This window comes from Chlorocebus sabaeus, chromosome 9 (genome assembly GCF_047675955.1).
Source record: "Chlorocebus sabaeus isolate Y175 chromosome 9, mChlSab1.0.hap1, whole genome shotgun sequence".
NCBI classification, from domain to species: Eukaryota; Metazoa; Chordata; class Mammalia; order Primates; family Cercopithecidae; genus Chlorocebus; species Chlorocebus sabaeus.
In genome coordinates, this window is record NC_132912.1 from 65,487,143 (window position 1) to 65,514,926 (window position 27,784).

The 27,784-nt window shown below is 38.8% G+C and overlaps 1 protein-coding gene across 11 annotated transcripts in view; it reads right to left on the reverse strand.

Annotated features, from left to right (window-relative positions):
* The window catches only part of KAT6B (lysine acetyltransferase 6B), a 203,897-nt gene that overhangs the window by 46,028 nt on the left and 130,085 nt on the right, over nucleotides 1–27,784 (reverse strand). For 5 of the 11 annotated variants that reach the window (XM_038009008.2, XM_038009009.2, XM_007962947.3 and 2 more), the window contains 6 exons: nucleotides 19,389–19,497; nucleotides 8,863–8,978; nucleotides 8,537–8,618; nucleotides 6,013–6,145; nucleotides 2,321–3,252; nucleotides 1,213–1,334 (listed from right to left, as the gene is read on the reverse strand). In XM_038009008.2, the coding sequence (XP_037864936.2) occupies nucleotides 1,213–1,334; nucleotides 2,321–3,252; nucleotides 6,013–6,145; nucleotides 8,537–8,618; nucleotides 8,863–8,978; nucleotides 19,389–19,497 (1,494 nt within the window). The remainder of the gene's footprint in view (nucleotides 1–1,212; nucleotides 1,335–2,320; nucleotides 3,253–6,012; nucleotides 6,146–8,536; nucleotides 8,619–8,862; nucleotides 8,979–19,388; nucleotides 19,498–27,784) is intronic. The other 6 variants (XM_038009014.2, XM_038009013.2, XM_007962950.3 and 3 more) reach the window with 2 other exon arrangements.

Consider the following 27,784-nt stretch of genomic DNA (forward strand, 5'->3'; position numbering starts at 1 on the left):
GTATCCCTGGTGTCTAGTACAGTGCCTGACACAGAACAAGAATATTTCTTGAATAAAAAAAGCCAGTTTTACCATGTTGGAATGAAAAAGTTTTAGAATTAGCAGTATCTTTCAGATAATGGCCTACAGTTCATGTTTATACATGAATGTCAGAAGAAGGCCAAAAAAAAAATGATAACATTTAAGGACTTCGAATCTTTTTTTTAAAAGAGGTGGCATCTTGCTGTGTTGCCCAGGCTGGAGTAAAGTGGCTATTCAAGGGCATAATCCCACTACTGATCAACATAGGAGTTTTGACCTGCTCCACTTCCAATATGGGCTGGTTCAAGGACTCCCAATCTTAATAACGGGGGGAAATTTGACTTTTATCTTAGCCAAAGGAAAGCTGATACAAGGCATCCTGATAGGGGCAGAATGAGGGTTGGAAATATCCAATAGCTCTAAAGGTAGAAACTGTCAGGAGTATTTAGCCCAACTGGCTGCTACTAAAAATAAAGTGTTAAGAGCCTACAGAAAACCCCTTCCCCACAAAACAGGAAGTGGGGTTGGGTAGGGAGTCTAACTGACCACATTGGCCAGAGAAACCGAATGTAGTCACTGACACAACAAATTCACAATTCATAACAGATTCGTCTTTGAGAAGTCTGACAGCCTCACCTTTCAATATCTGGGTGGTAATAACTTATGCAGAATCAAAGTGGAATCACTTAAAGAAATTACTGGACAATAAAAATAAAACTGACTACAACTGATCATGAAACACAATATTTTTTCATCAATGCAAAAGAGCTAAAAATATGAGACATTTTTCATATGGCTGGCCATCTGTGTTGGAAGAAACATCGGCAAATTTAACAGCGATGTTCCTCTTTTTGTTAATGATTTTAAATTGTTATTTTCTAAATTTAGGCAAAACTCATCAGAAATCTATTCCTTCACACCTAGAAACGTTTTCCAAAATCTGCCTCAACTAGTGCTACTCTGTTTTATTTTGTGAGACCAGCTGAGCCAATACCTACTTTTAAGAGTGGAGACAATTCTACAAAGTCATTGCTTTTGAATACACAGTCAATAAAAATGGGCATGATAATGGCTAAAGAATCACACAGGATGTTGAAAGGGATTCTCTATAAAATCAACACAGTAACTCCATATGGATAGTCAGAAGCCACATTTTATACTTGCTAGTACAATGTGGGATCCTCGCCTTACCTCCCAAGAAAGTTCCTGGGCCTGCTTAAAAACATCCAAATCCTCTTCAGTAACGACATCCTTGTTTCCAATCACATTTACATCTGCACTTTCTTGTTTGATGTTTATTTTTATTTCAGTATCTGTCATTTAAAACCAGCAGAAAGTGTATTCACTGACTTGAATCATGAGTAACCATCATATATTACCAAAATGGCACCAAATTAGCATACTGGGCAAATAGGGATTTTTTTTTAAAGCTTTATAAATAAGCTTTTACATCTAAGCACTGCTCATAGATCCAGCAGTATCCTTTCCCTGCTATACTCAAATTTTTATTTGAATTTATCACTGTCATCTTTTTACAGCTTTAATAAATATATGAGGGAAAGTAACAGCAATACAAAGTGAAATCATATTTTTCAACCAAGATAAGAAGTTTTATCAATGTCTAGTTATAGCATTCCCATTATCAGTTTTGAGATAATAAATTCTACCACTTTGTCCAAATGACACATTTTCGGTTTTTGTTTGATAAAGGGTAGCAAATGTAATGGGCCAATTTGTTCAATGAAATTATGAAATCCGTTTTCTCCCTAAGGTGGATACACACACAGACACACTCACATCCAAAAGCACACATCACAGAGTCACAGATCAGGCTTTGCTGAGACGGAAGCAGGATGAACTTTGTCATGAGAAAGCAATGGAGCAGAGGGAAGAGCTGAAACACCCCCTGTTGGAAGCACTGACAGCACACAACCGAACAGCGCTGTGGCTACAGAGGCGACATGGGGGAGAGCATGGCAGAAGCATGGCGGTGGCTACTCATGCGGGACTACAAAGCCATAAGCAACGCTATGGAGGCATCTGGGGGTCCTAGTGTCACTACGAATGGAAGTAAATAATAAAAGGTGGGAGAGTATTAGTTGGAAAAACAACATTTTGGAGGTTTAGTCAGCATTAGAAAAAGGTCAAAGTTTCACTGCTTCTGTATGAAAGTGAAGTGAGAACAAGAGAAATAGCTAAGACCTATGTGACAAATAGGAATTGATTGGTTGATTTTTTTCGGGGTTGGGGAGAAAGGGACGGGACGCAGGTTTGGTTGGAGCTTTGACCTTTTGCTTACCATCATCCTGATCAGGTTTAATCCTTCCGTCTGTCAAGCTCCCCTTCCCTGGTGAGGGGGTCCCCATCTGAGGGGTCACTTTATATTTTAATCTGCCTAGCATCCTGTGCTTTTTAAGGAAAGTTGTTCGCTTGAAGTGAGCAATTGCTTTAAAAATACGTCCTCTAGCCATCCCCCAGCTAGAGGAGGAGGAGTGAGAAATAAACCGACTTCTAATATCTCTTTTGCCAAAGAAGTGGGCTTTAGATTTTGCCGTGGAAGACAATTCAGTTTTACGACGCATACGTTTGGGTGGTGCATAACTTGGGTGTCCCTTTTTGCGAGACTGTCCCTGAGTGGTATAGATATGAGAGAGCCCATCAAAGAGTGCCTTCAGCTGGCTGTTAGTGGTCAGGCCGCTCAGGGAGGGCACGCTGCACTGGCTGGAAGAACTCTGGGGAGAGGGAGAAGAAGTGGCCGTGCTGGACTTTTGTGAACTGGGGCTCTGACCGGAGATGGGGGTTGGGGGTGGAAGTGAAGAAGGTGGAGGTTTTAGCTTTTGTGTGGTACCTGTAGCCAACACATGAGAAGTGCATGACTGTTTCTGAGAGACCTTTTTCCTTGGACGATAGTGCTTTGAAAAGTCTATTATTTCACCTCGTGATCTGCGACCATCAGGTGATGGTGTAAAAAACTTAGTAAGGCCATCAATGAGCCCTTTGGTTTTCTTGTTAACTTTAAGTGTAGAGGCAGAAATGTAGGTGGAGGTGGTGGTGATTTTGGTGGTGGCACCAGGCCGAGTGGGGTCTGTAACAGCCAATCTGCTGCTTGAGTCCTTCCCAGATGCAGCATGACCAGATGAAGGTGTGGTACAGACTTTAGTCTTTTGACCCCTACCAGGTGACCCCCTTCCTGTGAATGCATTCATGGATCCTTCATCACTGGTTACAGACCTAGGCAGAAATTTAGAGAATAGTATCAGCATTTAATAAATAGAATTATAAAGGTATCTAAAAACAAATTTATTGCAACTAGATGCATTCAATGGGCTTAAACTTAAGAACTGTATTTTTTGTGTGTGCCACCACCTAGATGTTTCTCTGTTGGAAAGGCAGCAGCAACTGCATTTGCATGTCATGGTTTTTCCAGGGCCCATCCAACAGGTACTGGAAGAATCCATGTGGACCCAAGAGCAATATAAGCAAGAAAAATGTTGAAGAGACTAAAAGAACACCCGATGCTTTAATTATAATTAAATAAAAACAAGCTATCCTTTGGTGTCGTCACAAAGAGTTATGATCTCCTGGAATGTCTTTTTTAAAGTATTAGGAGGAAATAAGTCATATGTGTTATCCAGAAGCAAAAGAAGAAGCTTATCTAATCTCTAGTTAAAAGTAATTTTTAATTCAATTTGCAAACTTATATAAATAGAGTTTGGATATGGCTATAAATTTGTACTTTTTTTTAAGAAAACATAAAAAGACACCCTCTTCCTCTCAGCAGTTTGTGTTTAGGATGGTAAGATAACCAATAATACTCTCTTAGGAGAGAAGACAATTAACTACAGCATAAAATATTGCTGAAAAAAGGACAACAATAGCAAAAAACTGAAGAAATGATTAAAGAAAAGCTACAGCGGGTCAGACATGACATGGAGAGTCTGGTGAAGAAGCGGCACATTTACCATGGTCATTATCAGACACTTGGCGTCAGAATCTTTATACCCCGGTTCTGCCCATACTGTTGAGCAGTCAACAGAAACTAGAGGTCACTCGCTAACACAGCTGCTTACATGAACAGCAGCCGACTGTCTTCACCTCAGGCTAGGGTTTGCGAAGCTACCCATTTCGTAGCAGAGTTTCATATAATAGAGAAACATTTGCAGATGAATTATGACAATGCTGGGGCCCAAGAATGTACTTTCAGAATGATCAATTTAGCTGAAGGCAAATAATGACGAAATGAAAGCCTTGAAAAGAGACAATACCGAATTATAAAAATATCTTAAGTAATTACAAATACAAGAGCACATTTTAGTGATCATCTTGTATACAAAGATTTAATGACCAGATTTTAGCTGCTGGCTGAAGAGGAGGTAGGTGCAGCTACCAGGCTCATCTGAGGTGGCTCTATTGCCAGGGACTCTGCCTGGCACCACCAATTCAGCCAAGTCAGGTGAACATTGGAGATCTCTAGTGTCACTAGAGACACAGTGAGAGTTACCAACAAGAACTCATCCAGGCTAAAATGCTTCACATCAGAACGCTGCATTTGGACTGTATCTGGAATCGATTGCCCAGAAAGGATAATATGCTTATAAAGCACGTAAAAAGGAAAACTCCCTAGACTGTCTTAAAAATTCCTAAGCTCAAAGGACAATTTTGGACAAACAAAAAGTTAGGATTGGTGCCAGATGCAATTTTCAGCTGTGTCCTTTGTTTAGAAAGTTTATATCCTAATTTGGTTTTTTTAATTGGGCCCTGAGGATACGGTCCCATGTTGGGAACAATGCTTACACAGGATGAATGCAAAAACATATAATTTCTACTTCAAATGATACTACTATGAAAGATTTTATTCATAACCATGTTTCATGTTTGCCTCTAGAAATTTTTTCAAAATCTATTGACAATGTCTACTGGTTAAAGGGTTTTCGCAAAGTTTCATAGAAAACTCTAGAAAGAAGCCTGCATTTCTTACTTCTTAGGAGATAAAGGTGCGGGAGGATACTATTTTCCTGAGAGCGAGTAAGATAGTGAGAACTGCTTCAGATAAAATTAGGGGAAAAGGAGTAAGCAAGAGAGTGAGATTCTCGGTGTCTGTTCAAGGTGTGTGCAGAGCATGTATTCTTTCTCCATCACAATGGTCCTTTCACTAAGCCTGAAAAGATGGTGGTAGTCTGTTGGCAGAACTGTTATAGATGTGCAAGTCTCCTGATTCCATTTGTAAACACCTTAATGCTGATAGTCAAATCTATACTCTACACAGGTTAAAATAAATTCATTTCACCTCTTATCTTTTCTCTGCTTTTCCAACTAACTCCTGCTAAATGCTCTACTGGGCTTTAATGGCAATTATATGGCAACAAGATAGTGAAAATGGGGTTATCATAGCAGATTTCCAGGCCACTGCGAATATATTATTTTATATATATGTCTGCACACGTGCAGTTGTCAAATAGCTGTGTCTAACTCTTCAGAGGCAAATGGTCATCTGCAGGTTTTTCAGAAGCTCCTATTTCATAAAAGAGATCTTAAAAAGTGGTAATGCTACATTACTATCAGAAGAGAGAGGTATTTTTCTAAAATGTTATCTGGAGTGACGAAAGAGATTTGCTATAGACATGGACAAATCCCTCTCGTTTTAAAATTCCTATGAAAATATTTATATAATTAAGCTCTTCTATGCTCAGCCAGTAATAAAGTAGGCTGAATGATTGTTTCCAGTTCTTACATTCTGCTTCCATCCTGCTGCTTGAAAAATGTCACTTAGTATCACAGCTACTGCCAACAGAAGACCCCAAAACGCCAATGGTAATTAAAAATGTTATTTTCAAAAAATTTCCACAGCTCAAGTAAAAAGAGAAGTATTTTTCAACCCTTGAGTTTGAAAAAATGATGCCAAAAAACCCCTAAAGGAATCTAAGAGAATAACAATCACCTATATTTTAAAGCAAAACATAAAAGATTTCTTTTGATAAGATCTCAACCTACAACAATCGTTGCTTTAATTTATTTTTCGGTCGTCCAATGGGTTTTGCATATCGTCGTTTTATTTGTGCAGCTTTCTCATGAAGTAGTTTTCTTCCCTTTTTCTTTGGTCTGCAGACTTGGCAAATCCACATCCCTGAATTAATATATATATGAGAAAAATATTTTAATGTTTCATTTTAAGAGAAGATATTAAATATCTGTAAAAAGCTGCTCAAGGATGCCTGTATGCTGAACTTTACTCCAAAAAATGCGTCATTCCCTTTTGTCATTTTCGTTAGGAAACCATCACTACAGGTCAATTTCCCCAGAACGAAGGTGGTGAGGGCAGAGGTGGCCTCTCTCTCAGAACCCTTCCATAAAGCTGTTCCCAACATGTCATTAAGCCTCTCACCAACATATAAACACACATGAAAACTCGCCCCTGTCAGATATTTTATCTTTTGATTTGAGGGAGACATTTTCAAGTCAGTCCGTTTTTGGAATTTCTAGAAGAAAAAAAAAATTATCATCTCTTTCTGGAAAGTTCCAAAACTAAAAAAATTATCAGTAGTTTTGAGTACTGCAGAACTACAATGATTAAAACTATACATCTAGCATAGAAAAACAGGTCAATGGATAAGAATGGAAAGACCAGAACAACCGAAGCCTACAGAAAAGTTTAGCATATCAAAAGGTCATATTTCAAATCAGCGGGGAAAAGATGAAATGATTCAATAAGCGTGATAGAACAAATAGCTATCTACCTGGAAGAGGAATTATTTCCTATCCTTTATAAGAATAAATTCTAGACAGATGAATATTATAATATGAAAAAATAAAATGTTACAAGTACCAGGAAAGATATGTGGATATTTATATAATCTAAGCATGACTGACATTTAAAACTGAAGCCATAAATAAAAAGATTCATGAATCTGACTACATGAAAAAAAAAAGAGCTTCTGCAAATCAGGGAAAAAAAGGTAAAAATCCCAAGAGAAAAATGATTAATGGATAAAAAGAGGCACCTTAGAAAAGATGATATACAAACAACCAAGAAAAAAACACAAGAAATGTTCAATCTGACTACTTTAAAAAAAAAAAAAAATCAGACATATTTCTATTATCAAACTGGTAAAATTTAAAAAATAATAATACTGTATTTCATCAAATCTAAGATACTATATGATGCATCTGACTTCAAAGATATTAAAACATTAAAAACAAACAAAACACCTGTGTCTTAGACTCGAGATATAGTAACGGTGAGTACTAGTCACGATACAGGAAAATAGGTATCCTCATACACTGCTGGACAGCCTGAAAACTGATATAGCCTTTCATGTATCTAGCCTTTGATCCAACCATTCCTCCCCTAGGAATTTATTTCAAGGAAATAATTGTGGATGGAAAAAATTGGAAACATTTGTAATATCCACCCTAAGGGATTGGTTAAATGAATTATAGTTCATTTATACAGGGGGCTGGAAAATCAAATACCTCCAGGAAGGACCTAGATTGTATAATACATGTGACTGATGCAAATTGGAACGTTTAAGACAGCAGGGAGTAGTGAGACTGTGGCAAACTGGAGCACACATGCACCACCCAGAGGTCTCAAACTTTTAAAAATATGGTGCCAACAAAGCGTATCTGTGACCCACAGTTGCCAGGTTTGTAATCCCTGCTCTATACTATGGAGTTCTACACACTTATTAAAAACTATGTTTAGGAGAATATTTAATGATGTAGGGGTGCTTACAATCTATTAAGAGGGAGGAAAAAAGTACATTACAAAAACATGTACAGAATGTTCCATTTCCCTTCAAAGGGTATGTGAAGGCAGAGAAGGTATTTCTAATTCATTTTTATTTTTATTCCTTTTTTGTCTACCTGTATTTTTTAAATCTTCCACAACGTAAATTAAGGATTTTTTAAATAAAAAGGCAAAGTTATTTTTAAATGTTTAATATATTGCAAAATGGGGGGAAAAGGCTGAGCTTAGCTGATTTACCCAATAAATAGAAGAAAATCCACATTCCATCAGACACGATCAGCTATAAGATCATTCAGATGCTCGTGTTCAAAATATCAACTAATGGCCAAGAAAAAGGTGATGGCTTCCTGTTGTAGGACTTTGGAGTCACTATCATCCTCGAAAATATAAAATTTCTTAAGCTCTAAACACTGTGCTGAATAACATGGAAAGTGTTCTAAACTTTTGACCTACATAATCTAATCTTATTCTAATAGGGGAATGGTTTGGAGAGAGAGATGGTCTTTTTCATCCCTGGGTCTGAATTAGAGCCTTTCTTTTATATATATGCATATACATATATATACACACACACACACACATATATATGTTATTTTTTTCTATGCTTTTGTAATCCTCCATTCACAACCCTAAACTCACAAGTATAGGGAAGGTGGGAGGGATGAAAAAAATGCTTAAAGAACCTGTATAACTCTGAGCTGTCAGACCTCAGGACAAAGCTAACCAATACGTAATAAAATACATTTTTAATACAGTTTAAAAGTTCACCTTTTGGCATTCTGGAAAGTGGTGGGTCACAGCATTCCATATGGAATCCTCTATCACAGGAATCACAAAAAAGCATATTATCCTGTAATATAACATATTAGAGACTAATTGAGACTGAAACCAACTGTAAAAGGCTAAAAATTATTTTGTTACTGGATTAACATTAATACAACATAAGAAAAGTGCACCAAGATCCCAGTTGCAGTCTGACAACACGTGAATTTAAAACTTTAGAAAGAAAGTAGCCATACTCTATAAAAACGAAAACACCTTAATACTGGAAATTAGCGAGTTACCTGGCAGCGGATTACGGGAGCCATACTTACAGCATTTCTGCCTTGGACTCTACAGGCACTGCATGTCTTGCATTCGATGCACTGCCACCTTAAGGCCTTTACATTTGTTGTTAATTCAGGACAAAATTTCAAACAGGATGGGTGTCCTATGAGAATAAAAAGCAAATTGCTTGATGGGAATGGTGCCTTTGACTTTTTTAAACTCCCATTCCCTAATATTTAATAGATAGCTGATGAGGCTAGCCAATGAACCTTAGGAACTTGAAAATGCCAACAGATCAGAGAATCTAAATTACAGATTTCCTTTCTGCCTTTTCCCCTTACCTTCTTTCCCTGCATGTAACAAAATGACTGTAAAAATGTTTTCCCTAAGAGAAGTTAATTTATACCAATTCCAATCTCAAGCCTTTGAGAACTTGAAGATAACACAAGCTCAGGCGTTCTCACTCCTGCACCCTGTTCAATCTCCTGTACTCTTCATCAACCACCATCTACCCAGGGGGTCCTGGTTTGCCACACACTGAGGGGAGTTGCCAAAGTTCAAACAATTCCTGCTCTCTATGTGTGATGAAATCATAAAACTTAACAGATAACTAAATAAAAAATTGAGACTGCTTAACCTAACTGCAGATGCCCTCCCCCGCCCAAATCCAACAGTACACAAAGAACATCCCATTGCTGGGACAGACATTGCCATCTTGCCCCTGGGTCACTGAGTTTAAACTCTGGAAGCAGAAGCAGAAACAGTGAATTTGAGAGACAGAGATAAGAAGCTGAGAGATCCAGGTTAAACAGGACCCACCAAGAAGTGCGGTCTCAGCAGGTTCCCCCATTTTCCCGAGCATTGAGTTTTCCACACTGTTTGGTGCACACTTTTCACCTAGCAGCGCTCCACACACCATGTCTTACTGCTCACTTCACAGAGGAAAACTGGAGACCCTGAGGGGCAATGCCATTCAAAGAAGCCAGCCCTGAGCCAGTGAGTAATAGATTCCTTCAAGAGGTGTGGGGAGCGTGAGCCTAGATCGTTTGGAAGGCTGTACAGTTTAAAATCTAATGGTCTTTTATCACATAAACTCAAAGAGATCTCCAAACTCCATTTTATTTTTTTTAAACCTAGTCTTTAAATAGTAAGAACATTAGTAAATCCCATGTGAAAGAACTTACAACCAAGCTGCAAAGGAAACCTGAGGGGTAATAAAAAAAGCAGATTCTGCAATTTCAAAACTGTTTTATAATTTCCTGACTTTGGCAGGCTCATTGTTTAAATATGTATTTTGGATTGCTGCCAAAAAGGTCCTCCTCCCTAAAGCTTAACAGGTGCTTCATAAAATTCCACCCACCAGGAGATTTGGCTTTTTGAAGTAAAAACATTCAAAATCAATCACCAATACTGTTAATAAAAGCACACTATTCCTGAGTTTTTAAAAAAAAAATCTAAACATCTGTATTTAAGATGTTGAGAAAATAAAATATTGTCACAGGATTATGACCTCAGGCAGGAGAGACACCCAGGCAGATGCATTTAACCTGTGACACTGTTCTTTTATGAGGCTTCTCTCATTCAAATGAATGCAAGGAAAAAGTCTGAATAGATAAAAATGGTATCAATCTCCTCTTTCTGCTCAGGAACGGCAAACAAAGACAGCCTGCTTGTCGACTTTTAAGAAGCATACTGAAGGGGGGGAGGGGAGAGGTCTACTTTGATCAGAGCCCTCCCCTCTGTCCCCTTATATAGTGAGGGGGGTAAAAACTTAACTTTTAAAGAACAGCAATTTAAATTCCACCCTTAAAATAGTCCCATCAGCTTAAAAGTATACCATTTACTTCCCCCCTCTTTTTTATTACTTCCTGTAAGGCATACATCATGGGCACATATGACCTCAATTTCACGCACTGAATTTTTCTCTACATTCAAATCTGCTTTTGTACTTTGTGACTTAATATTCAGTAACTAAGGTAATTCACATCATATTACAGCTTACTATTTATTCTCACAGGTATCTTATGAAATACAGACTTTTTAATAATTATACAGCTTGAAAATTAGTGGATTTCAGCCATTTTTCAATCAGGGGCAAGGAATATTCTTTCTCTTAATGGTTTCTCTCACTTCAAGCAATACTGTATCTCAACTACTACTATTTAAGCTACCCTATCAAATTCTAAAATCTTCAGCCTATCTTTCCTTAGGCAGCAATCTTACCTTTATTTAGCTCAAGAGAATTGGCCATAGATCCCTTCCAGTTCTAAATTTCTATGATTCTGTAAAGGATGCTGAGGGATGAAGAAATATTTCCATTTTATTTTCTCATGGCCAACTTTAAAATAACACAAAAGACTGTAATGTGTCTTGATATACTACTACACAATCTATAGTAATTAGATAAAGGAAAACAATGCTACTGATCAAGTAATTCCTTACCTCTGGTTTAGCCATTTCATAAACTCAACAATTTCCTCTAACTTTTTTCTTTTTTTCTTTTTTTTTTTTTTTTTGAGACAGAGTCTCACTCTGTCACCCAGGCTGGAGTGCAGTGGTGCGATCTTGGCTCACTGCAAGCTCCGCCTCCCAGGTTCCATGCCATTCTCCCGCCTCAGCCTCCTGAGTAGCTGCGACTATAGGCACCCGCCACCACACCTGGCTAATTTTGTTTTTGTATTTTTAGTAGAGACAGGGTTTCACTATGTTAGCCAGGATGGTCTTGATCTCCTGACCTTGTGATCCGCCTGCCTCAGCCTCCCAAAGTGCTGGGATTACAGGTGTGAGCTACAGCACCCGGCCTGTTTTTTTATTTTTGAGACAGGGTCTTACCCTGTTGCCCAGGCTGGAGTGTGGTGGCATGATCATGGCTCACGGCAACCTTTACCTCCCAGACTCAAGCAGTTCTGTCACCTCAGCCTCTTGAGTAGCTGAGTCTACGGGCACGCATCACCATGCCCAGCTAATCATTTTGTATTTTTTGTAGAGATGGGGTTTTGCCACGTTGGCCAGGCTTGTCTTGAATTCCTGGCCTCAAGAGTCCACCAGCCTTGGCCTCCCAAAGTGCTGGGACTACTGACATGCGCCACCATGCCCAGTTAATTTCCTCTAAAATTCTTGTTCTCTCTGTTGATGCGTTTCATGGTGCTTTGTCTTTCTGGAGTTTGTTTTATCACTGTATTCTGCAATTTATCAAATTTGATGGCCATAATACATATTCATTCACTCATTCAATTTCACACAAATACATTATCAAGTACTAGCAGCTTACAATAGTTTTATCTAGCAAAACCAAAGGAATACTATTTAAAATTAAACAAGTACCAATGGAACTACAAACCAGTGGAAAAGCTTTTGGGAGAAAGTACTGAGGAAGAAAAAAACACAGGCTCTGTAGTAAGCAGAACAACAGCCCCCAGCCATCTGTGCTCTAATTCCCGTAACCTGTAAACATACTATACCTGTTGCGGCAAAAGGAACTCTGCAGAAGTGACTAAGCATACAGACCTAGAAATGGGGAGTTTATCCTGGATTATCTGAGTGGGCATGATTGATCTAATCACCTTAATCCTTAAAAGCGGAGAACCTTTTATGAACTTGGTTAGAGAAATGAAATAGGAAAAGGAGGAGGAAGGGTTCAAAGCATGAGAGAGACTCCACCTGCTATCACAGGTTTTCAAGATGGCGAGGGGGCTGCAAGCCAGGGAATGTGGGTGGCCTGTAGAAGCTGGCGATGGCCTTCACCTGACAGCAAGAAAACCAGGATATCAGTCCTATCAACACAAGGAACTAAATTCTGTCAATAACCCAGATGGATAAGAACATGGATCCTCTCCTAAAGTCTCCAGAGAGGAGCCAGCCCTGCTGATACCCTGATTTTCATCCAGTGAGACCCATGATGGACTTCCAACCTACAACTGTAAGATTAAAAATGTGTTGTTTTTAAGTCACTAAGTCTGTAGTAATTTATTTCAGTAGCAATGGAAAACTAATAACGACTCAGACACTAAGCCCCTCAGACTGGCTATCTGACCATCTATCTGTCCATCTCTCCTTCCTTCAACTAATATTTAAGGAGCACTGGATACAGTGAGGAAAAGGAGAGACATCGTTCCCACCCTTTCAGATCACATAGCCCAGCAGGAAAGACAAACATTAAACAAGAATGAGCATTAATGCCTTACAATGGGGTGGCTTAGGGATATGGGAGAATCTAGCAGGAGGTTAGAGAAAGGCCTCCCTAAAAAAGAGACCCAAAAGATGAGTGTGATTGGATGGGACCTGATAAGGGGCACAGCAGGGAAGACGGCATGGACAGAGGGAGAGATGAATGGCATATATCCAAGGAGAGAGAAGTTGTTCAATGTAACCAATGTGCAGAATGTGAACAGAATAGTGATGTAAGATAGGGTTAAACCAGAGCCCAATCCAGAAGACTTTTGGGGGACTATATTAAAGAATATTGATTTCTCCTAAGAGCAACTAACTGGTAGCCACTTATGAAATTCTGTGATGAAATTTATAATTTAAAAAGGTAACTTAGGCTATAGTATGGAAAATGGATTGGAGGAAAAAGGGTGAAGCCTAGATTGAGGTCATTATAATAGCAGATCTGAGTGGGGCTGGTGGGGATGCATCGATAAGTTTAGCATTCAAGATATATATTATGATTTAGAATCCATGTGTTTTTGGTGATTCCTTGGTGTGAGAGAATAGGACAGAGGATGGCTCCAAATGTCCAGTTTGTGTAACTGAGTGAGTAGCTAACAGTGTGCCATTTGCTGAATATAGGAAATCCTCCAGGAGAGGGGGGATACTGTTTCTTTGCTGGGATTTCTGTTGTTATTGTGTGGCTATTGTTTTGGGTAGAGGAAGCAGTGCAAGGTTGATGAGCTGTTCTGGATATTAACTTTGAGGTGCCTCAGGGGTAGACTCGTTGGAGAAACTCTATAGTCGTTTGTATCTAGGGTCAGCTCAGTAGAAGCTACAAGGCAAAGTAACAAACACAGGGCCATGAGAGACATCGGAAGAAACATTTAGGGAATGGAGAGAGGACCAAGCGGCTAACAAATATATGTGGAAAGAAGTGGGAGAGAAAAAACACAGATAAAATGGTGTCACGGGGGCCAAAGGAAAAGAACACCTCAAGAAAAAAGATTCTCTACAAGATCAAATATGACTAAGATAAATTATTTGGTGTGGATTAAACGACACTGATTAGATTTTGATACACACTGAAAAAATGATCATTAGATGTTGCTACAAGGAGGTAACTATTACCCAGACAAGCACAGTTTTAATGAAGTTACATCCCTTTGGATGGTCAATCATGCTTTGGGCTTTTGTGGGGATGGGGCTCACCTTCTTCCCCCATCGCCTTTTCTTGTTTTTTTATTTTTATTTTTTGAGACAGAGTTTCACTCTTGTCACCCAGGCTGAAGTGCAGTGGTGCGATCTCGGCTCACTGCAACCTCTGCCTCCTGGGTGCAAGCCATTCTCCTGCCTCAGCCTTCCAAATAGCTGGAATTACAGGCATGCGCTACCATGCCCAGCTAATTTTTTTTTCTTCCTTTTTTTCAGTAGAGACAGGGTTTCACCATGTTGGCCAGGCTGGTCTTGAACTCCTGACCTCAGGTGATCTGCCCACCTTGGCCTCCCAAAGTGCTGGGATTACAGGCGTGAGCCACCACGCCTGGCCTCTTTTCTTCTTTGGATCATATCTTTAGGTTTCTTACTAGTCAAGAGTCTTCTTTCCAACCTAATGATTCAATCCGCATCTAGTCAATGTGAAACTGGATGACTAAGCAACCAACTCCTGGGGTGACCTTAAGAAACTAGTGGTCTTTTAAATATTTTTATATGCCCATATATCCATACACTGCCCCTACCAGTTCCCTCCACGAGCATGCAAGTTTTGTTCAGGGTTAACACACAAATAAAGACAAACCCAGGAAAGACTTCAGGTCTCCCGAGGGTGCACTGATATTCTACTCCACGGCTCTTGCTTCCTTTATTGTACAAAAGGGATTTCTCTCACTCACCCAGCTGCATCACAGCAGCCTTTCTTCTGTCTCCCGTTTCAATGAGTTTCCATTTAGAATGATGCTGTAATTTTGAACTGTACACTTATCTTAGATTTGCTAATTTGAAAACACACATGCACACAACTCATCTGTAAGTAAGATTTAACCACCCAGCAATCTGAGCAGCAGACACAAAATTTCATTTGGTATAATATCTAATACTTATGTGAAGCTAATTAAAGATAATTTGGTCTTAATGAGGCAAAGAGAATATAACAGTGTTAATTTCAAAGTAGGCTGATCCATGAAAGTCAAGTAAAATCATTTCTAACATTTCCACAGACCTAGACTATCTGATGATTCCCACATTCATATTAGTGGTTGGAATAACCCTTCACATTTGTCTCATGTTTTATAGTTACTGATCATCTTCCTATCATTATCTCACTGGATTCCACAATAGCTCTGTGGATGCAGGGTGCAGACATTCTCCTTTACACTGCAGAGATGAGGAAAACCAAAGTTACACAGCCAGCAAATGGTGGAAGAGAACTGGAGTACAGGCTAGGGACACCACATTCGGGGCTCCAGGCACTGTGTACCTCACCTTACGTTTTTACTACATACAAACTTGAATGTTTTTTTTTTTTTAAAGAACTTTTAGTAGAAAAAAAATGTTAAAGAAAATACTGCCCATTGAAAGCATCGAGCCCCTTTCAAAACAGATAAATTTCTAATTGGCTTTACTTTACGATGTAAGCAGAAGGAAACATTTATTACTCTCATCCATGAAATCTAAGCAGAGTCTAAATGTGACATCATATGAATGGTACTTCAGATAGGGATGGCTGAAAAGCATCAGGCACATATGGGAAACACATTTAAGAATGAGCCTCCCTACAGGCTGCCATCTATATTTCCTTTTTCTGGTTTTATGCTGCTAAGGGTATTTTTTCACATAAACAACTTACATTTTGGGATCCCTTTGATCATTATGAACAGTCTCAATTCAATCCCAGAACCAACAGACTCTTCTGAGGGTGAGAAGGCAGCCATTTCCATAAGGTCAAGTAGGAGTCCCAACTAATCTGTAATTTCCACTTGAAATGCTGAACTGTGACAACAGGGCTCACACCATTATTAGAGGGTGCTGTTGAGGCATGCTGGTCTATTGTTTTCTTTTTTCCTTAGAATTACCAAGGTGTCAAAACAGAGCCTTAGAATCACAAGAACTGGCCAGGTGCAGTGGCTCACACCTGTAATCCGCTGAGGCCAGCAGATCACGAGGTCGGGAGATCGAGACCATCCTGTCTAACACTGTGAAACCCCGTCTCTACTAAAAAAAAAAAAAATACAAAAAATTAGCCGGGCATGGTGGTGGGTGCCTGTAGTCCCAGCTACTCAGGAGCCTGAGGCAGAAGAATGGCATGAACCCGGGAGGCGGACCTTGCAGTGAGCAGAGATAGCACCACTGCACTCCAGCCTGGGTGACAGAGCGAGACTCTGTCTCAAAAAAAAAAAAAAAAAAAAAAAGCCACAAGAACCCCCAAACTCCCTAAAATGAACCATATTTAATTTTGACCCTTCAGTTTAAAGAGGAAAAAACAACAAAGTCTATTCTTCTGATCTATCAGATGAATAAATATCTACAAAGCACGTCCCTGAGTTAGGAACAATAGTTTTTTTGACTAAAGCAGCCAAATCCAGGCTGGCACAGCGCACTCAAGGGAAGATTAAGTGAACTTCAACACTACAGCCGGATCCCATTGCAGAGTCCAGAGAAGCACTCTGAGGCATCCTCTATCCTCAACAAAGAGACATGATGACCCCAGGGCTTGAATTTCTGCCATGACCCATACTTCGGCCCCAAAGCCTCTGGCTCTCTCCACTTGAAGACTGGCTCACAAAGCCTCACCAGCCACATAAACTCTCTGGACAGTATCCTCCAGTCATTATTCTCCATTTGTTAAAAGAGAAAACAAGAGGATATTTTTTAACAGAGAAAACATAACACTGTACCTAAACACCCCTGGCTTTACCCTGAAAAAGTCTGAGCAAAAAGTAAGAAACACCAGGGGAAAGAAATTTTCAGTGACCTCAAATATAAAGGAGATCAAGCTCCCCTCTGGCAGGTCTTCAATCCGGGAAAGACGAAGGGAGATTGATTACATCAGAAAATCTAAGATCTACCTGTTTAGAGTTACACCTTTATACCCTGTGAAGGAGGCCTTGAAGTTATGATCTAGAAGATAACGATCTCGAACTTCTTATCAACTCAAGTAAGTGTATCACCAGAGGTAAGGAAATATATGAAGGGAACTTTTCTTCCCACATTTAAGTATGTCTTTAATCTGTCTAGGCACCCAGACAAAGAGATCCTAAGGAAATAAAACAAGGAAGGGTATTTTTAAAGTACCACCTTAAAAACCACAAAGGGTAAACCCTAGACAAGTGAACAACACTAAATTGATCAGGCATTTACACAAAAGAGTAATTCATTAGAATGAGCCTCATGAGAAAACCCAAAAGATAACGACAGAGTCAGAACTGATGAGTGAGGCACTACCTCACCAGCATAAAACAGGGCTATCGTAGGGCTGAAATGTATTAAACTGAACATACAGATAATGTTTCCATGCCCTTTTGTCACTATCCATGATGCCATGGCCAGGTAAAAGAATTTTAATGAATCTGTAAAGCCCATCAAAAAGACTGTCAGAACGCATTTTTCAAGCAGGGTTTGAAATGTCTTATTTCCCAGGCTCCCCCTTCTAGTCAGCACCTGAAAGCTGCTGAACTACAAAGGGCCTATCAAGTTAAACCTTCATATAAGGAATAAGAATCATTACACAACACTTCATTCTCAGTATGAAACATTTCTTCTATCCAACCATCAAGCAGCTATCATAAGTGATGATAAGATTTTAAATTACGTGCAGCAATCAAGGATAACAATATCAAACATGCTAAACCATAACACAGCTGACATTTGTAGTACGCTTACCATAGTTCTTGCAGACCTTGTGCCAGGCTGTTTACTTGTGCCCTCACATTTCACTCCCATAAAACCCAAGAGGTTGGTGCTGCCATTATCTCTAATTTTCTAATGAGGAAACAGGGGCTCAGAATGGTCAAGTAACTAACTCAAGGTAGAGGAACTGGGCTATGGCTGGCTCTTGAGTTTGCTCCTAGCCAGTACATCTCAAGACTTCCTAAACAAGAATTAGCTATGGTGTTCTGTTGGTTTTTGTTTTTGCTTTTTTTTTTTTAGAGATTACTATAATTAGAGAAATAGTCATGAATTTTAAAATAAGACTTTGGAAAAAAAGTTTGGGTAGTCTGGGAAAAAAAATCTGAAGATTAACAGAAAAGGTTTAATTTTTACTTATTTTTTGCTATTAATTTTTAAAGATGAGGTTTCACTCTGTTGCATAGGCTGGAGTGCAGTGACAAGATCATAACTCACTGTAATCTCAAACTCCTGAGCTCACACAATCCTCCTGTCTCAGCCTCCCAAGTAGTTGGGACTACAGCACACCCAGCTAATTTGTGTGTTATTTGTAGCAACTGGATCTCACTAGGTTGCCCAGGCTGGTCTTGAACAAATGATCCTCCCACTTAGGCCTCCCAAAGAACCGGGATTACAAGTGTGAGCCACCGCACCAGGCCAAAAAATGATTAATCTAAAAAAATCTAACTACCACACATAAACACATATATGTCTATATGCATGTATACATGTGTGTATATGTGTGTGCGCACATGTATTACCTAGGCAAATATGACCTGTTTAACAAAAAGGAAGATTGGCTAATAAAACAAATTAATGTTAGCACAGTTTGCCTTTAAATTTCCATTATGAAACTGGAGGAATGGCCTTAAAATCTTATGAGAAAAAGGTAGAGGTAATAGCTACCTTGAAAAATTTGAGGTACTGCAATTTGCCAAGAGTCCCTACCCAACAATTCCTTGATTTCAATATCACCTTCTGTACAGACTACCCTTTTCTTATCTTATTCCAGACAATATGAATTTCTTTCATGCCTGATGACTTATTGATACTATCATCACAGTTTCCAGAACATTGTCTCTCTCATTTGAAGTCACACAGAGCTGGGCTGTAATATTACATTTCAGCAGTAGGTGTCATGACCTGAAACACTGGAGACCAAAATACTTCTTGAGACTTCAGGTTATATTAAGAGAAAATAAGCCAGTGATTCCAGTTGTACTCAGCTTGAAAGCTTAGAATTCTTTACACTGAATTTACCTATAATGTAGACATCTCCACAATGAATTACCAATGCTGGTATAAAATAAAAGCTTAATCATAAATATGTATAGTATTATATAAGCATATATAATATCCATATGTCAGTACTAACATACTCACGCTTCTTTCTCTATTCCTTTTTATTTTAAAATTTAAAGCCCATGCTATAACCATATAATTGCCTTAAATAACAATACAGTTTTAATAGAGAGATAAATAGCATGAAGTTATGATAATGGGAAGTCATTGTACAACACATAGGAAAAACACAACTTACCACTACTGCCACAATCTGCACAAGAGAGGAGTTCTTCTGGTTTCTTTTCACGATTTGATTCTTTAGTCCCCAAACAGAAGCTACATATTGGAATGGGATCAGCACGTGGCTATGACAAAATTAAAATAAAAAATACTGTCACTTTTCCATTTCAAAATTAAAAACATTAAAATCAAAAGCTTCTTACATTTTTCACTTAAAGCTTCTTCTTTCTTTAACAAAGAAAAACTGCTAAATAACGTATTTAAATAAACATTTTCTGCTAGTAAAAAAAACTCATATTATTTTTGAGACGGAGTCTTGGTCTGTCGCCAGGCTGGAGTGCAGTGGCACAATCTCGGCTCATTGCAACCTCCGCCTCCCGGGTTCAAGCGATTCCCCTGCCTCAGCCTTCCGAGTAGCTGGGATTACAGATGCGCACCACCACGCCCGGCTAGTTTTTTGTATTTTAGTAGAGACGGGATTTCACCATGTTGGCCAGGATGGTCTCAATCTCCTGACCTCATGATCCACTTGCCTCAGTTTCCCAAAGTGCGGGAATAAATCTCTTAAATTATTTGACACTAAAGTATTACCTGAATACATTTCAGTATAATGTATGACTCAGAAGTCATTTTTATTAAACAAATGAAATCTAATACCTTTATATATTATATAGCTTGCCTGAAATGAACATAATTAAGGATTCATTGGACATTTCAATTGTTCCCATTATCTATATGCCTACAATAAATTATCCATTCAGCATTATAGTCTATGAATATCATGTATAGACTGTTTAAACTTATTAAATGTTGTAATGCAGGTTGCTATTATTCACCTACCAAATATTTGACATAAAATATCTGTATGTTTTTAGGTGACAGAATAATAGAATGAGCAGGATTCTGTGGGATCACTTGAAAAGGTCATTATTATCAAGGGTTTTGTGGCATGAAGGTCTTCAAAAGTAAACCACACCACACCAAGCAAAGAAGATAAACCCTCAATCTCTGACATTCCCACTTTATTTATTTATTTATAGACAGAGTCTCACTCTGTTGCCAGTCTGGAGTGCAGTGGCGTGATTTGGCTCACTGCAACCTCTCCCTCCCAGGTTCAAGTTATTCTCCTGCCTCAGCCTCCTGAGTAGCTGGCGACTGCAGGCACGTGCCACCACACTCAGCTAAGTTTTGTATTTTTAGTAGAGATGGGGTTTCACCATGTTGGCCAGGATAGTCTCGATCTCTTGACCTCATGATCTGCCCGCCTCAGCCTCCCAAAGTGCTGGGATTACAGGAGTGAGCCACGGCGCCCAGCCTGACATTCCCACTTTATATATAAGAAACAACAAAACATTTGTCTAGTCCCCAACCACCCTTTAACTCTCGTATGAAAATTGCTTTTAACAATGTATAAATCTACATACATTTTAGTATCTCCATTGTTATTTACTACTATCAGCAATGCTAGTATTCCCATCCATAGGAATAGCTGACTGTGCCTACAGATCTGGTCACATTATTTTCAACAGCCAAAACTACGAAAACTATAATTTTACCGCATATTCCAAGCCTTCACACGTGTTGTCTGCTAGCCATCTGAATGTTACTATGATGTCTCTCTATTTGAATCTCATGAATCAAAAATTCAGAGCAAGAACACCCAACATAATCACAAATGTTTTTAAATGTAAATTAAAAACAAGATTTTGCTAGGTCTAACTCTCTAAATATACATCAGCATAGAATAAACTTCATTTGTTCAGCCACTCTAGCCCAAATGCCTAATGCATTTCCTGGTGCATAGTAGGCACTCAAAATATATCTGCTAACTGAATACATGAAGGAAATATATGCTAGTTAAGAACAAAAAAAATCAATGGTAATAATGATTCCGACAAATGCCTTGGCTCCTTGTGACAACATGTCATCAAAAACAGAAAATCATCTCATGACCAAGCATTTACAAAATTGTTTAATATGACTGCTAATCTCATCTTACAAGGGCATTCATTATCTTCCCTTTACTTTCAGCTTAATTTGTTCTTATAACATGCATAGGCTTTACATTCTGAGGTAGCTATGCAAATGTATTTTTATAGCCCCAGTTAAAAAGTATATTATAAAACATTCTGTACTAGAAAAACCAGAAGAGACAAGCTATAACAAATTGGTCACTGACTCTAGCCACAGTTTTTTAAATGCCAGATAATCAGCACTGCATAATTATGGATCCATAGTTATTACTTGCAACTGCTCAACTGCAGTACCTTGGGAACACTTTTGTTCCTTTAAATAGCAATTAAAAGAACAATCTGGCTTTAAAGTGACAACATTCCCCTGATAGATTCGAGCTAAAACCCGGTCCTCTTACTAATGGGATTCCTGCTTTCATTTGATATAACAATGTTCAAGCTACTGCTGCCATCCTTGCAGTGATAAATAATTTACAGAATGTCACATATCATTCATGCAATGAAACAAATCCAAATCTCCAATCCCATTTTTCTTTCCCGGATGAATTTTTAGCTGTGAGAGAGACATGGCCATCAGCCAGTATTCATGTTCATTTTTCGTTTTTTAACTAAAGGTAACACAAAGGACAAAGGTTGCTAGTAGTTCATGGCCAGAAAGACTGATGTCCCGCGCTCTGCCCAATAATAGAAAGCATAGATGTTATCACTTCACGCTACATTCAAGTGAACCCCGCCATGCTGATGTATGCTCACAACCATTTATTTTAAGGATAACTATCTCACAATACTCTATAAAACCACTGCATTATACAGAAATGTCTGCCCTGCTGAATTATTGATAATTCAAAGCACTTTTTGCTAACCTCAGTGTAGCCAAGTCTAATTAACTTTAAAAAATTGTCACTTGTACGAAATGAAACTTTTACAGTAACGCAAGTAAATGGGTCACAGGATTATTATGATTCACTGTTCTCAATCAGACTACATATAAACTGTTTTTTAAAAAGTCCTTTATAATAAAGTAAAATGGATTCCAGTCAGAAAAAGATCTGAGTAAACGGAAACTTGATTCTATACAAATCTACTACAAGTCAGTCATATTTAAGATGTTTGAAAATGATACCAAAAATCTCCAAATTCTTAATTCCTTTCTTTGAAATTTCACAAAGGCACCTAACCTGTTGATCACATTTTCCCATCAACAAGCCTGAATATTTTAAACTAATCCCAAGAAGGAATGCTCATGAATAAGTCTAAAGATGAATACATCCAGCAAACTGTGCTCTGGAAGGATCTCCTTGTCTCCCATGCAATGGCCCTGGGGCAGCTGCTAGGCTAGAGGCTGCTCCTGTACTGTCTCATTTAATCGTCTTAACAATCTTGCCTGGTATGAGTATTATCTCCATTTTAGAAAAGAAATTGAGTATCTAAGAAGTTAAGCAACAGGCGCGTGCCACTACACCCGGCTAATTTTTGTATTTTTAGTAGAGATGGGGTTTCACTATGTTGGCCAGGATGGTCTCGATCTCTTGACCTCATGATCTGCTGTGTAGAGCTGTACTCAAACACAAGTCTGTCTTCACGAAAGTCCATTTCTTACTTCGCTACCTCCCCTCCATTCCTCAGGATAACAAATGTCTAAAGTTATCTTTCCATCAGTGGCAATAATTCTTGACTAATGTGTTCGTAATCTATTCCATACAATTTCTCCCATGACCAATGGCATATGGTTTTAAAAACTATTAAAAAGGTAATCACTAAACGCCATGGATTATTTATTAATTACTATAGGCAGAAGGTACCTTTACAATGGAGAAATCTGGTGGACACTTTCTAAACCAGTATGGGACAAAGTGACATCATGTGCCTTCCAAGTGCCTATCCTGAAGGACTGAGCACCACCTATATAGTATCATTGCCAGAAACACTTACCCTAAGTCCAATCATAAAGAAACAATCAGGCAAATCCAAATTGGGTGATATTCTCTGTAACAACTTTTCCATACTCTTCAAAAAATGTCAGAGTAAGAGACTGTTTGGGGTGGACACGCTGGGTGTCTTCATCCAGGTGAAAGCGTTAGATTCGTTCTTGTGGTTCCGGAGTACCAAACTTACACCAGTATGGGTTACCATAGAGAGCCTTTCCAACAGAGCTGTCTAGCAATGGAATGGATTTTTTTTTTTTTTTCTGTTTCATTTACTTAGTTTTTATTTTTTAAATTGTGGTTCCAATGGCATTAAGTTCACAATACTGTGCCACCATTACCACCATCTATCTCCGGAACTCTTTTCAACTTGCAAAACTGAAACTCTGTATCCACGAAACAATACTTTCCCATATTCTCTTCCCCCACCCCAGGAAATCACCATTCTACTTTCTGTCTCTATGCATTTGACTACTCTAGCTACCTCATATAAGTGAAATCATACGGTATTTGTGGAATGGATTATTCCTGAGGCAATAAGAGGCCCCTATAATCAAGTGGCCATGGAGAGACTGGATGGCCCCATCAGGATGCTGAGGACACAACAGTATACAATTTCACCTCACACAATTTGGGGATCTGGGACTCTTCAAAGATTCCATCCAGATCAAATATTTTAATGGTTCTAGAGTTAATCTCTAAGGTCTTTCCCAGTTCTAATTTTTTATTGATTCTATAATACTTAGAAATTTTAACAGTCTTCAAGACCTTTGATCTCAAAATAAGATAGCCTTTTCTAAGGAAATATTCTCTAAATCTAGGACAACGCATTTCTGAGAAGCTTTATTTTACTTTATGAATACTTCTGTTTCTGCCCAGAAGGAAACTATATATTTGTTAGCCTTAGTCTAAGTAACTGGACAAAAATAAATGAAAATTCCTGCACTAAATCAGAGCCAGGAGTATTTAGACTCATATCCTCCTCCTGACAATGACACAAAAAGGGGTTTTGTAAGCCATTTCCATGGTATCTGTTCACAATGATCAGGGATATATAGCCCTCTCTCTCCATAATCCCCCATAGATCCATACTTCTTAAGTCATCTACATCTTTCATGAGACTGCTGAAAAAAATACACCATTTTAGTAATCCCAAGTGTTAAAAACAAAACAGTTCAGCATTTTTCATTCATACGTTCATACTTGCACCACAGAAAGACCCAGATTTAAACCTTGCTTTCTAAGCCTCAGGTTTCCTCATCTGTAAAAGTGCACAATAGTGTCTGTGTTGTCTGGCTCTCGGGTTGTTAAAGTTCAAATGTGAGTGAGTGTGGAAAGTATTTTGTAAACTACAAAGTTCTACTCAAATATTGTGAGTATTGCAAAATTTTATTTGGCTATAAAAACAGAAAGAGCAAACAAACAACTTCAAGTCCTTAATAAACATCAGAACAAATGAATTATTCTGGAGTTTAGAATTACTCTATAAAAGACTTTCATTTTCTGAGCCCCCATGATGAATATTAATCTTAGAGGATTTTTTTAAAGAATGAATTAATCAGGGAGTATAGGAACAGAGTAGAAAATGCCTCCACTGAGAGCCAAAAGGCCTGCAACTATTTAATAAAAGGAAAACTCAAACTAAATGAAAAGAAAAAGATATCAGAGAAAGAAAAGCATAAACAAATATAAAATATTAAATGAATAATGCCACAAAAGCAAACAAAGATGAATACTGGCTGGGCACAGTGGCTTACACTTGTAATCCCCACACTTTGGGAGGCCGAGGCAGGCAGATCACCTGAGGTCAGGATGTTCAAGACCAGCCTGGCCAACATGGTGGAACCTTGGCTCTACTAAAAATACAAAAAGAAAAAAAAAAAAGTTAGCCAGGCATGGTGCTGGGTGTCTGTAATCCCAGCTACTCAGGAGGCTGAGGCAGAAGAATCGCTTGAACCCGGAAGGAGGAGGTTGCAGTGAGCCGAGACCGCACCATTATACTCCAGCCTGGGCAACAAGAATGGAACTCCATCTTAAAAAAAAAAAAAAAAAGACTTTTCTATATCTCTTTAGTTTGCACTCCTTTGTTATACTGTACTGAAATGTGAAGTTTAGGTAATGCTTTACTGTTTATCACAATGCTTTTCTCAAGTACCATATATGAATGCTATGCCACAGGCTACCTCTCTAATGTCACCTAACTAGTGAGATGAAGGAACTCCAGCCTGCTGACGCCAAGCCCTTCACTCTCTGGCTTTCCCCATGGTTTGTCCCTCCTTTCACTTGGAGCTTGATACACCTCAGCAGAAAGGCTGTCCCTGACCATCCTCTCTGAAACTGTACTCCACTGGCACCATTCTAGAATCTCCATACCCTTTTTTTTTTTTTTAAATAAGGAGACACCACTCGCTTTGTCACCCAGGATGGAGAGCAGGGGCATGATCAAAGCTCACTGCAGCCTTGATCTCCTGGGGCTCAAGTGATCCTCCTGCCTCAGCCTCCCAAGTAGCTGGGACTATAGAGGCGCGCTACCATGCCCAGCTAATTTTTTAACTTTTTATAGAGATGGTGGTCTCGCAACATTTCCCAGGCTGTCTCGAACTCCTAAGCTCAAGCAATCCACCCACCTCGGCCTCCCAAAGTGCTGGGATTACAGGTGTGAGCCACTGTGCTCGGCTCCACACCTTGGCTTTATTTTTCTTCACTGCACTCATCATTAACTGAAATATTGCATCTCATTTATTTGTCCGTTTCCCTTACTAAACCATAAGTTCCATCATGATGGCAGACACTGTTCATTTCTGTAGCCCCAGCTTCAAAGTATTTCTAGGGAATAAATGAATAAACAAATGAACAAACTGCTCTGAAGTTGGGAACTGGTTTCTCCAATTCACAGGTCCCAAAATATTGTCAACTGTCTTTTATTTTCATATATATCCTCAATGACCACAAACATTACATGTCAAGAAACCATCAATGGCAAGGTGGGTTCCACCACTGTTTAATCTGAAGCCTTTTTTTACTCTGACATACATAATAAATGACATTTGTGTTTGCTGTATATTTCCCTGGCCATAAACTGACAAGGCAGGACCAAAATTTAAAAATCAGTTAGGAGGAAAATTATCTGCCCAGTATTAACTATTAGGGCTTGCTCAGTAATAGTCACTATAGGCTGTAATAGTCACTATATAAGATAGATTATGTAGTCAGTAATAGTCACTATATAAGATAGATTTGGGGCATGACCAGTTGCCAGCACCTAGTTGTAGTGGCACTCCCCATCCCCAGTCTCACCATTTCTTTCCATCTCTAGAAAGAATATAAGGTTATTAAAAAAAAAAAAAAAAAGAAAGAAAGAAAGAAAAAAAAAGAGTCGCTGGTTGTGGTGGCTCACGCCTATAATCCCAGCACTTTGGGAGTCCAAGGCAGGTAGAGCACTTGAGGCCAGGAGTTCTAGACCAGCCTCAACATGGTGAAACCCTGTCTCTACTAAAAAAAATACAAAAATTAGCTGGGCATGGTAGTGCGCACCTGTAGTCCCAGCTACTCTGGAGGCTGAGGCAATAGAATCACTTGAACCCAGGAAGAGGAGGTTGCAGCAAGCCAGGATCATGCCACTGCACTCCAGCCTGGGCAACAGAGCAAGATTCTGTCTCAAAAGAAACAAAAATTAAAAATTTTTAAAAAAAAGAAAAAAGAAAAAGAAGGAAGCCAAGTAAAATGAATACTGCAATGGTAACAAAATTATAACAAGACTACGTATCTGTTTAGTCTTTTTAAATTTAATTTTCATTTCAATCTATACTTATTTTGAGATAAGCTTATGAGACTGGCTAATTTTTTTAATTTTTGGTAGAGATGAAGTTTTACCATGTTGCCCAAGCTGGTTTCGAACGCCTGGGCTCAAGTGATCCACCTGCCTCAGCTGGTGTTGGAATTACAGGAATGAGCCGCCATGTCTAGCCTGTTACAGTCTATTTTTAAAAGAAAAAATATTTTACAAATGTTGGTGCCTTATTACTGGTAATGAATTATTGTCCACAAACTTCACAACTGATGGCACTGCAACAAAGGTTGAAAACTGCTTCCTGTTGTTACTAAGGTTTTTTTGTTTGCTGCTTCAGAACTCTATTTGACACTTACCTAATAAAGAACTAGACTTTATTTCTTGCCACTTAACCCACTTATGCAACTGATGTCTGTTGGAACAGATCAAGCCCGCTACTAATTAGGATAGAGATCACGCACACTCAGGATTTTCCCTCACAGCAATCTGCTTCAGATACGGTCTTCAGAAACTCACTAACTCCAAAAGTAGGGATTTCCTGTGATGATCTAAATCATCCTATTTTTTTCCAGAGCGTTATTTTGTTCCCGTCTGCATCTGCAGTAACAGTAACTATGGTCAGGACAGCCATTCCTCCACAGGGAGGTTCATGCCCAGCACTCCCTCAGAGCAGCCCTGGGTCTACTTCACATTCTTCGGGGTAGAATAGAACTCTGTTTACGAC